This window comes from Lampetra fluviatilis, chromosome 4, assembly GCF_964198595.1.
Source record: "Lampetra fluviatilis chromosome 4, kcLamFluv1.1, whole genome shotgun sequence".
In the NCBI taxonomy this organism is placed as follows: Eukaryota; Metazoa; Chordata; class Hyperoartia; order Petromyzontiformes; family Petromyzontidae; genus Lampetra; species Lampetra fluviatilis.
Genome location: NC_136278.1, coordinates 31,774,631 through 31,786,675, shown reverse-complemented (window position 1 = coordinate 31,786,675; position 12,045 = coordinate 31,774,631). Strand labels below are relative to the sequence as shown.

The 12,045-nt window shown below is 54.7% G+C and overlaps 1 protein-coding gene across 5 annotated transcripts in view; it reads left to right on the top strand.

The window, feature by feature from the left end:
* The window catches only part of PUF60 (poly(U) binding splicing factor 60), a 30,028-nt gene extending 24,929 nt beyond the window's left edge, over positions 1–5,099 (top strand). For all 5 annotated transcript variants that reach the window (XM_078856053.1, XM_078856057.1, XM_078856055.1 and 2 more), the window contains 3 exons: positions 1,607–1,883; positions 3,418–3,854; positions 4,795–5,099. In XM_078856053.1, the coding sequence (XP_078712179.1) occupies positions 1,607–1,883; positions 3,418–3,854; positions 4,795–5,094 (1,014 nt within the window). In that variant the 3' untranslated portion in view covers positions 5,095–5,099. The remainder of the gene's footprint in view (positions 1–1,606; positions 1,884–3,417; positions 3,855–4,794) is intronic.
* The last annotated feature ends 6,946 nt before the right edge of the window (positions 5,100–12,045 follow it).

Sequence of the window (12,045 nt, the reverse complement as noted above, 5' to 3'; positions counted from 1 at the left end):
GAGGACGTGGATTTTATTCTCCGAAGTTTGTGCGTCGGCGTGTTCTCTTGTGCTGCTCCGGTAGGGGGGAGGGGCGCTCTTTGTCTGGCGCGTGCGAGTGGTCGGCCGTGACTTTGCACGTGTGTACATAGCACGTGTGTACATAGCACGTGTGTACATAGCACGTGTGTACATAGCACGTGTGTACATAGCACGTGTGTACATAGCACGTGTGTACATAGCACGTGTGTACATAGCACGGGTGTACATAGCACGTGTGTACATAGCACGTGTGTACATAGCACGTGTGTACATAGCACGTGTGTACATAGCACGTGTGTACATAGCACGTGTGTACATAGCACGTGTGTACATAGCACGTGTGTACATAGCACGTGTGTACATAGCACGTGTGTACATAGCACGTGTGTACATAGCACGTGTGTGCATAGCACGTGTGTGCATAGCACGTGTGTGCATAGCACGTGTGTGCATAGCACGTGTGTACATAGCACGTGTGTACATAGCACGGGCGACGTTCGGCGAGCGTCGCTCACGTTTGTTCTTGAGCGCCGCTGCTGAAGGGCGACGGTGCCGTTGCCTGCGGCTCCCCGACCACCTCTTTGGTTACACGCTGGCGTCTCCGCAGTCCTCCGCGACACTGCTGGCGTCGGCGTTCCTCAAGACAATGGCGCGGGGAGCCGTGCCGCAGTCCGGACCACGCCGCATTGTTACGGCAGACGGCCGTTGGGTCCCTCCCGGCCCCACCCACCCACCCCTTCCCCCCCCCACCTCCGTGGAGTTTATTTATCCCCGGGAAATCCTCGCCGAGTCTCAAGGCTTTCTTTCAAGAGGGGTGGCCGCGTTGGCCGATTCGAGGCGTGTGATGTGATGGATGCATCGATCCGGCGGGGAAAAATCCATTGCAGCGTTCGGATTATGTGAGAGTTGCTTATGATTAATGCGAATTGTATGCAAATGTTGGGCTAATCTTGCATTGATGCAATAATTTGCAATGTAAGCTTGAATCATGACAGTTACATTGCCTTGTTTTTTTTGTTTCGGACGTGTACATTGTCATTTGCATATAATTAACCAGAATTGTAAATCATCGATTCTCAACCTGATTTGATGCCTGAATTTGCATGGCAGGGCGCTATATAAATTGTTATTACCTCTCATCTCGCTCTGCTCCCTTCCACGTGCTCTCCTACCTCTCCCCTCTCATCTCACTCTACACTCTACTCCCCTCCCACGCACTCCTCCTCTCCAGCATCCAAGGTTTTCCATCAGCCTTCACTCAGTGCGAGTCGGTCATTCTCATCTTCTGCATCTCTCGTCTGGAACGCCCTCCCCCCCCCCCCCCGGCGCAGCCATCCGTGCTGTCCACTCCCTCTATTCCAAATTCAAGCTTGAGAACGTTTATTCCTCTATCTACAACGGTCTTACAGTCTCTCTCAATAATATAAATAAATCCACGGTTTCCGGTCACGCACAGACGCCACGTGAAATCCACATCGCGCCCTCAACTCCGTCGCACACTCGGCAGCTGCCACGGTCGGCTGTCTCGCCGGCGCCTTGATGTAACGTTCGTGCCGTGCGTGCCGTGCGTGCGTGTCGCTCGCAGGAGGCTGTAGCCGGCGCGGCGTACGGTGCCCTCTCGAACCCGGCGGCTGCCGCCCTGGCGGCGGCACAGGGGCTGGCGCAGGGGCTGGCGCAGGGGCTGGTTCCGCCAGCCGTCACGGCCCAGAGCATCGCGCAGGGCCTCATGACGCCGGCCGTGACGGCGCAGAGCCTCGCGCAGGGGCTGGTGTCGCCAGCCGCCGCCGCGCTGGGGCTCGCGCAGCCGCTTGGAAACCTCCCGCAGGCCGTGATGGCGGCGCAGGCGCCAGGGCTCATTACAGGTTAGGCGCCAATGTTCTACTGTGACCAGCGCGATCACCACCATCATCATCATCATCACCGCGATCGCCACCATGATCACCACCACGATTTCCAACGCGATCACCACTACCCTTCACCAGCGTGATCACAACTGTGGTCACCACCGCGATCATCACTCTGATCACCACCATGATCATCGCGATCATCAGTTTGATGACCACCACGATCTCCAGCTTAATCGCCATCACCACTTGAATCGCCATGATCACCGCCACCATGATCACCACGATCAACACTTCCATCACCAGTGCAATCATGACCACTATCACGGCACAATCACGATCACCAGCACCACGATCACCACCACGACCACCAACGCCATCTCCAGCATAACGATTATCCTTTTAATGCTGCATAGATTTGGCATTTTATTACTTAAGTCTTTTCCCCCCAATTGTATCTAAATTGTGCTATTGGCATCGAGAGGCAGAATAAACCATGCGGAAACCCTTGGTTTGAGAATGGCCCGTAGAAGCGGATATCATAGAACTAGTGAGAAGCCTTCACAGTAGGAAGAGCCCAATTTGTTTTTCGAGTACCAAACCAAAATTTAAATAACGCAACGATACGCGCCGTTTCTGCACAACGCCGGTTGAAATCGCCGCAATATTTAAACGAGCGTTGTAAAAGCGGTCTCGATCGGATCCCTGCTCAATCAGAATCGATATCATGATTTAGCCTCGGGGAAGAATCCCACGAGCTGTCCAACAGGGGAGGGTCAGCAATTTGCAACAACAAATAATACAACAATAAAGTGATGGAAGTGCAAAATAGAGAAATGGTAAGCAGGTCATGAAAAAATATTAAATGACATGTAGAGTCGGAGTGCAAATTGCACTCGTACATAAATTCCTTCCGATTTTTCATCACTAAATGCAAGCTTGGGCTTGGCAGCAAAACAACAATAAATTACTGCTCCCAGAGTTTTACAATCTTTAAATCCGAATGAATTATGCGTTGACTAACACAGGCCCTGATTGGCCGCTGTGTGACGGCTTCCTGTGAAGTAGGGTCATTGCCCAAAACGTCGGTCAATCACGGCGTCCTTTTTCTTGACTACCGCCCGTCGTCGCTGCTGACGTGTCCCGCCCAAGCCCGCTCGCTTTACAATCGGGATAAAACTACGTAAGATGATGGTGGTTAAAATAAAGAGCGGGGGTATTAAACTGACAGAAAACTAAACTCTTCTTATATTACCAGGTAAGGCCCACTGAGCTATATCGCTCTTTTTGAGAAGCAACCTGGCCACAAACGATAGCTCAACGAACTGGCTTATCACGTGGAAATGTGTAGTAACCAAATACTCTAAACGCGTGTTGTTGATTCTAAATGTGGAGGGAAAAACCGGAGGACCCAGTGAAAAATCCACAGCAGGCATCACTTTCAGGATGGAACCTCCGATCTCCCGCATACCAGGCGAGGGAGTTAACAGCTCGGCGTAGTTACCGGTGAACTGTGTCGTTAACCTGCTGAACGTCCTCTAACCCCGCCCAGGAGTGACCCCTCTGAGGCCGCAGATGCAGCTAGGGATGGGCATCCCGCAGGTGGGGCTGGTCAACCCCGTGCTGTCCACTCCTCCGCCGGGCGCCGGCGGCTCGGGCGACATGCCCCGCGGCGCCATCAACATGGGCGGCATCAACATGGGCAACCTGGGCATGAGCATGGGCGGGCTCGCGGGCATGGGCGGGCCGGGCCTGGGCATGATGAACATGGGCGGCATGGCCGGGCTGGCGGCGGCGGCGGCCGCTGCGGCGACGCGCAAGGAGGGAGGCGCCGCCGCCGCCGCTGCCGCGGCCGCCGCGGCCGCCGCGGGCGACGGGAAAGAGGCAGCGCCCGAAAAGACGGAGACGCTGAGCGAGCAGGAGCACATGACCATCTCGGGCAGCAGCGCACGCCACATGGTCATGCAGAAGCTGCTGCGCAAGCAGGAGGTGCGTGTGGGGTGCGCGTGCGTGATGTAGTATGTTGAGGGGGTGGGTAGCTAGCACCACACCCGACCGCCTTTGTCTCCCCAGTGGCGATGTTTACACAGCGCACCAAGTACTCATGTGAGGATTAGTCTGCCTAGGGGAAGGCCAGGACCCGTTCAGATTATCGTCACTGGTGTTGGCCGTGAGCTGGAATCGAACTCGGGTCACCGGGTTTGTAGCGCGGCGTGTTAACCGCTGCCCTGCCGCTCCCCACTACAGAACGGCCATATCTCACACGCACACACGCACACAACAACCGCCATTCGCCACTAAGTGGCGGTGACGTCACCACGCACACACGCACACACGCGTGGCAGCGACTGAGACACAAAGCCACAGCTCCGTCGCACAATGCTGCGTGCACGGTGGGGGCGGGGGGAGTTGGTGGACCACCCCCCCACCCCGTTTCAGCTCGCGTGGAACTGACGGTATTCGTTTGTGCCATACCCCGAGCTGCATGTTGAACTTCTTTCGCACCGTACGTAGCCAACCGTGCTAATCAGAGGTGGGGGGGAGGGACAAATACCTAACATGCAAAAAGCAGTTCTGAACAAATTAGTTTTCAACTTAGTATAGTGGTGTAGTGTATAGTAGTTTAGTGTATAGCAGTGTAGTGTATAGTGTAGGTAATAGTAGTATAGTGTTTGAATTCCTTTGGCATCGTGCATAGCCAACCATGCTAATCGGAGGTGCTGTGGTAGGACAAACAACCGACACGCAAAAAGTAGTTCTAAAGAAATGGGTTTTCATTTGTTGATGATTTATAAGTGCATAGCTCCAGTGGCTTCCTAATATCGGAAGGAAGAGTGTTCCTGACACGCACGTACAACAGCGGCCGGAGCGAGTGGCAGCCGCAGCCGTCGTGACTCACTCGCGCTCCGTTTTTCCCTCGCGTGTGCAGTCGCGCGTCATGGTCCTGCGCAACATGGTCGGGCCCGAGGACATTGACGACGACCTGGAGGGCGAGGTGACGGAGGAGTGCGGCAAGTACGGCGCCGTGAGCCGCGTCGTCATCTACCAGGAGCGCCAGGGCGAGGAGGACGACGCCGACGTCATCGTCAAGATCTTTGTCGAGTTCTCCGAGACGGCGGAGAGCGAGCGTGCCATCCAGGCCCTCAACGGCCGCTGGTTCGGCGGGCGCAAGGTGTCGGCCGAGATCTACGAACAGGAGCGGTTCAACACCAGCGACCTCTCGGCGTGAGCGGGGCGGGGGGTGGGGGGAGGGAGGGTGCCGGTGGGGGGGAGAAGTGGGAGGGGAGAGTGAGGGCGTGTGGGGGGGGGTTTTGTGGGTGGTGAGTGAGGGTGGCTTGACGCGGTGAGGCCTGTAAACGGTTCGCGGTCCTCGCCGTCCGTACCCCCCCCCCTCACCCGATTACCCCCCCCCCCCTTCTCCCACGGCAGCTTCCGCGATTAAATTTGAGAATGGGAGAATCCGGTTACCCTCGGAGCAGTGTGGTGCGTTACGTAGCACCCCTCGTGGTGGCCACGGGGTTCCCGCTAACCCAACGCAGACGCAAGTCGGCGGTGTGTCCCGCGTGCGCCACGCAGCGTCGCGCGGGGGCCGTGAGCGTCCACGCTCATCCGGCCGCTTGGTCCTCTCTCCTCATTGTCGTGGATTGAGCCACTGCCTCCTCCCCCCCCTCTCTCTCCTCCACCCTTGTCCACCCCCAGAGACCCCTCTTGTATTTTTGTAAGGAACCGCCTTCCTCCCCGTTGCTTGTAAATGCTCGTTGCTTCTGTTTGCTCCGTGTGGGCAACGCTCCCTTCCCGGGCGGCTCGATGCCGTGGCTCTACCGTGGAGCCTCTGGGTGGTGGCTCTGCCCTCGAGGCTTTGCCGTGGCCAAGTCGAGGTCGTGTTTTGCCACGGCTCGTTCTCTGGGCGGTGGGAGGCAGGAGTGCCGCTGCTGCCCACAAGGTGGCCGCATGGAGGTAGCGCCGCGGGCGCCGGCGGGTACGCGGGCGCGTGAGCGTGTGCGCACACTAATGTGAGTACGTGGAGTGTGAGCGAGTACGCGGGTGTAACCGGGCGCCCGCGCGGATTCGACTTTGCGGAGTGAGTGAGTACGCGGGTGTGAGTGAGTACGCGGGTGTGAGTGAGTGAGTGTGTACGCACGGGTATGCGAGTCAGTACGGGGGTGTGTGAAAGTTGGCCCACGCGGGGTTGAGCGAGTACGCGGGTGTGAGCGAGCGAGTACGCAGGTGTGAGCGAGCGAGTACGCGGGTGTGAGCGAGCGAGTACGCGGGTGTGAGCGAGCGAGTACGCGGGTGTGAGCGAGCGAGTACGCGGGTGTGAGCGAGCGAGTACGCGGGTGTGAGCGAGCGAGTACGCGGGTGTGAGCGAGCGAGTACGCGGGTGTGAGCGAGCGAGTACGCGGGTGTGAGCGAGCGAGTACGCGGGTGTGAGCGAGCGAGTATGCGGGTGTGTCAATCAGTACAGGGGGTTGTGTGCGAGTTGGCCCGCGTGGGCGTGTGAGTGGGTACGCGCGCGCTGTTGCTACCGTTGCCGTTGCGACGTGCCGTGCGGGTTGAGCGTGTGTTTATACCGCGTGTCCGCACGATGTAGTCCTTGGGTTTGCAGAGAGTTGACTGTCCTCCTTCATTCCAGAATGGGCCTGACGAATGCATTGTTGTGCGTGACATCACCACCGCGTTTTTTGTTCATACAGTTTCAAATAAACAGGGGGAAAAGAAACGTTGTTACGGCTGCTGTTACCTTGTGCATGGCAACAACAACATCTGTGTGTGTGTGTGTTTTAAAGGCCTACCGAGCTCGGTGGGGAGTTAACTATACCCCGGCTGGTGTACAGGAGGTCGTGGTTTCAAACACAACCCTGATGCCTGCTGTATATTTGGAGTTGGCGTGTCCCTGTGGTCGCGTGGATTTTTCTGCGGGTCCTCCGGTTTTTCCCACCACATTTAGAATCAACGTCCCGCGGCAATACATTTCCACTCGATAAGCCACTTCGTCGAGCTATCATTTGTGGCCAGATCGCTTCTTAAAAAGAGCTACATAGCTCAGTGGGCTTTACCTGCTAAAATAAAAAATAGTTTTAATTCCCCCCCCCCCCCCCGAGTTTTCGTTTGTGGCTGAATCGCAAGATTCCCGTGCGCAAACGTCGGGAGGGGGGCTGCGCGTAGTCGTGGCTGCCGTGTGCTCGCGCGCTGGGAAGCGCCAGCTTTCAAAGGCATACGGAGCATAAATAATTTTCATTGTTGCCGTCCGACTTCTGGAACGAATCTCGGGGGGGGGGGGAGGGTGGGGGGCGGCGTTGTGCGACATTACGCGTTACAATCATTCATCGGACACGTTTGCTTTTCTTTAGTGTAGCGTGCAGTGTTCATTGCAAGGCCCGCGGGCCACTGGCGGTCCTCCTTGGTGGCCTTTAGTGCGGCCCCCTGACAGTGCACAAATAATGAGAACGCCCTCCCATCGTCGTGCCGTCGAAACCAATGGTTTCAAATGTGCAGCGGCCCCCCCACCGCTCCCCCTGAAATTTAGTGAAAAGCACCGGGCTTGGTGGTGCCACCAAGGTAGGGTGCACGCACCGCTGTGTTTCTCAGAAAACAATTCCGCGGTAGCTTCACGGTCGGGGGTGGAGGGACGATGCTGCTGCTGCTGTGTGTAATCCCACTTGAGTCGTTTCCAGGTGATTAGGCAAATTCTTGCCGTGACGCCCGAACGCTGGAATGACCTCGTTTGGAACGACGTCACGTGGCGCAATACGCCGATTGACGTTGGAGGGAAACAAACTCCGCGAGAATTCGAACTCGACGCAGCAGGGCCGTCTGTCGGGGGGGGGGGGGGTGGTGAAGATGACGTCACGGGATCTTTAACGTCCGCCGCTGCGAAACGAGAGGCCTGCAGTGTCATTTACGGTTCCGTACGCGTTGCGGTAATAACCGGGGCGGCCTTCCAGAGTCGAGCCGCAAAGCTTGTCAACAAGTGGGCGAACGCCCTCCCACTTGGGCCATGTGACCACCAAGTGCCTCGGTCTGCTGCTGCTGATGATGATCCCTCAGCTCTCAAGACTGCTGCTGCTGCCACTCGTATCCTCCAACAAAACATCCACACTGGAGCCTGGACGTCCTTGCACATTTCCATCAAAGCTCCCCCGATCGCTCGCAAATGTGCTCGAAAGAAAGGGGCAATCACCCCCACCCATCCCCCACCTCCACCCCCCGATCTTTCCAAACGCCTCTTCCTCCCCTGGTTGCCGACTGTCGCTTTGTCTCAATCAATCGGCAGCCCACCGTCCCATCTAGGGACGTGTTCCGTCCGAGCCCGCTCGAGTGTTCACAAAAGAATAAATAAGCATGCGATTCGCTTCCTGTCACATCTGTCCCTCGACGTAACAAAAAAAAATACTTGCACTGATTTTTTTTTTACACACACCCACTTGCTGTACAACCCCATCAGCCACACACGCAGTCAACTGATGTCTCGTGCGTGCGTTATATAATACAGGCGCTCTTCTTCCTGGCCCGGCGTAATTGGGAGCGCGGACGTGTCCCGCGCGTGTCGTCGCAAACGCTCTTCGGCTCTCGTAGCGCTGGTTTCATTGCCGCTCGTCCCCGTGTTTACGGCCCATGTGTCAAAGCAGGGTAATGTACGCCTCGCCGGCATTGGCCGCTCAGCCAGAGAGGCTTTACAAGGAGATGCGTGCGCTGCCCCCCCCCCCCTCGTGTCGGCGCGCGGAGGCCGGGAAGATGGTGGCGGGCGGGCGTCTGCCGCCCACCGTCGCTGTCCGCTCGCCGATCACTCGGTGAGCTCCAGGGCCTCCCGCAGTTGTGGTTTGCAGACCTCGGGAGCTTGTGATGAGACCACGGCTCCAAATCTGTTTTCCTACCACCGCCTGCCTCTTATAAAATGAATATTGGTCGACCTCCACTCAGTCGGTTATCCTCCTCCGTTATTATTGACCTCCCTTCCCCCCCCAGCCGTCCGTGACGATGACGGCCTGAGCTCCCCCTTGTTTAATACCAGGCTCAAATTACTTCCCCACCCCATAGAATACACGTGGCCATCGTGTCTGCGCCAGCTGTAAACGCGTTTGTATCTAACGCGTTGTGGTAAAACCCACGAGTAACACATCATCTCTTGATGCTGCTGCTGCTTGCGATGGCAGCGATGCAAACGCACAGTTAACAAAAATCAACATTCAACATGGCTTTAAAATCCGTTTCGGGCAATGGCCCTTTTCCATGTGCTCTCAAGGAGGAGGGCCCAATACCTGAATCGTCGCCTATTCCATGTTTTTTTTTCCTTTTAAGGCCACCCGCACTCTGCTGTTGCCGAATGTGCTGAGGGTTATTTTTGTTGTAAATATTCCATTGTACACTACGCCAGGATTGGTGGTGAGTTAAAGAGGGGGCCACCCAATATGAAGTGACGATTACAACGTGAGCGACTGCTCTCCAGCGCGAACTCTGTTCGCATGCTAAGTCATGGTCCGTGGTAGGAGACGCCTTATCAACACTGGGGAATATATGACGCTATCGCCAACCGTTGTACTAAATGCAATGTGTGTGCACTTGCCAATTACAAGTCTATGTGGACGCCACGGTCATAAACAATTTATGTTCGTCCGCTCATTTTTTATTTAAAAAATAATTGTATCTTGATTTGAAGCTTTCGTGACTGCAGGAATCCATACTCAGTTTTTTTTTTGTAAAGTCATGTGACTTTATCGAAAGAACCAGATTGTAAATCACATTGTAAATATAATCACAGCCGCCCAAAAATGACCGTGGGCCATCAAGTGAGAGGAAACCCAGAGATCACCCGCACGAGGGAGGCCACACTCGACCCCACGCAGATGGAACTGATGGAGATTAGTCCGCACCTTGCAGTACTGCCTTCTGGGCGAGCCAGGGTATGGGCTCCTTCTCAGCGCCCACCCACGTGGTATGAAGTGAGTTTCACAGCAACGTCGGTGCGGTGATCCACCAACCCTCCCTGCTGCTGCGTGCACAGGGCTGGGTAGCAGGCAGCCACGTGCAGCAGTAGCAGCAGTAGCAGCGTAGCCACCGCCACCACCAGTGCCACTGCCCCGTCTGACGCACTCAACCCCACGCCTCACTATCCCTGGACACCTGTTCTGTCGTTCCACTTAAAATAAAACTCGACTTATTTTAGTTTTAGCAGGTAAGGCTGACGAAGCTGTATAGTTCTTCTTGGTTCTTTCGGTAAAGTCACGTAGAAGGGAAGTAATAAAATAATAAAAATAAAACATAATAAAATAATTCTCACGACGTTTCGGCTACAACGCAAGCAGCCGTCTTCAGGTGAAATTGAAGCGGTATAGCTTCTTTTAAGAAGCGACTTGGCCACAAACGATGGCTCAACGAAATGTGTTTATCCGATGGAAATGTTTAGCAGTCAAATACTCGAAACGGGTGTTGATTCTAAATGTGGAGGAGGAAACCCGGAGGACAAGGAGAGAGAGAAACACGGAAACTACAAATATACATCATGGTCGGGATCGAACCCACGACCTCCCGCATACCAGGTGAGGAAATTTATAGCAGCCAAATTGCGTTTCAGACGCTGATATCACAAGCGAAGCGGAGCTCTTGCCTGGGTAGCGATTGCTTGTTATCGTGGTGTGAGAGATGCAATTTGCATGGAAAACGACGCAAACTTGTTTTTAAAGCGTAGAGATGCATGGAGATCCATAGAGTTTATTCTTGGGTCTTTCGGTAAAATCACGTAGATGGGTTCAAAGAAAATAATCAAAAATAACAGATAAACGATTACGTTTCGATCGCAAGATCCATAGAGAGCTCAGATCCATCGAACCCCATGGCGAGCCAGCCACTCGGACCCGAAAAGACTCGTAAGAGAGATAGAGAGAGACCCCCTTGCGCGCATGCGCATTATTTGGCTGAAAACATCTCAACATACGAGGACTGCAGACCTGGGGCAATTGTTGGTAGCGTCGTCTCGCTGCCTGGCTGCTACCGCTCCCTCCTCCGTCTGTTGGACTGTTCGTGGGGCTCCTTCCCCCACCTCCACCAACCCGCACTCACCGGCCTGGTGAAGTCTCGTCAAATACATCGTGACTTGAAGCTTTCGTGACTGCAGGAATTCGTATTCTGTGGGTCTTTCGGTAAAGTCACGTAGAGAGGTTATTTTCTTTGAACCTATCTGCGTGAAATTTCGATTTAAAGCTTGCGTGACTGCAGGGATTCATCTTCTTGGTTCTTTCGGTAAAGTCACGTAGAATGGAAATCATAAAATAATAAAAATAAAACATAATAAAATAATATGCGTGACTTTACTGAAAGATCCAAAGCATATGGTCCAATTACCCCCACGACTCTCCCCGCATGGCGATGACGGAAAACCCCTCGGCCAGTTGTGCACGTACGTGTAGATACACGTGTACGTGTAGATACACGTGCACGTGTAGATATGACTAAAGCGTAAGACGTGGCCTTGCCACTGATATCCTGCAAAAGGAGCCGGTAACCGAAACGTCAGCCGTTTTTTATTTCAAAGCAGTGTTAACGACGATTGTGACCTCGTGTTTTGTTCATTCTTGCGTGCAGTTTATAGTGTATGTGTCTATATAATATAACTACCAACGCGGTCCCTAAATTATCATTTATTTTTTGTCCCATAATTCATTTCTTCACTGTCAGCGAAAAAAAAAATCGAGGGTTTACATTGAATCTGCCCCTCCCCCATCCTCCCCCCTCTCCCCTCCCATATCCGTGAGTGATGGAGCGCCCCCGTGGATGCTTCATTATTAATATCGAAGGGGGTTCCCCATTCCCCTCCTCCTACCCCCCCAGCCACCACATCCCCCCACCGCCCCCCTCCCGATCCATTCCCCCAACCGCCCCACCCCCCCACCGCGCTCCCATCCGCACGCAGGATCCCCACCACATCTGAGATGATTCGACAACGCACGGCATTTGCAACGGTGCACAACTGACACAACACAAATCAACGCAGTGTTTCATAACAGTGGCGTTAAACATAAAAACAACAAAAATGTTGTTAATGTCACAGGCGACGTTTCGGGCAATGGGCCCTTCTTCATGGCATTGTATCCTGCACCCCCCCCCCCCCAGTCATCGTGTGCGGTGTTTCCGGCGATGTGCGCAGAATTGCAATGAGCGATCCGTTCCGCGCCGCGCGCATCCT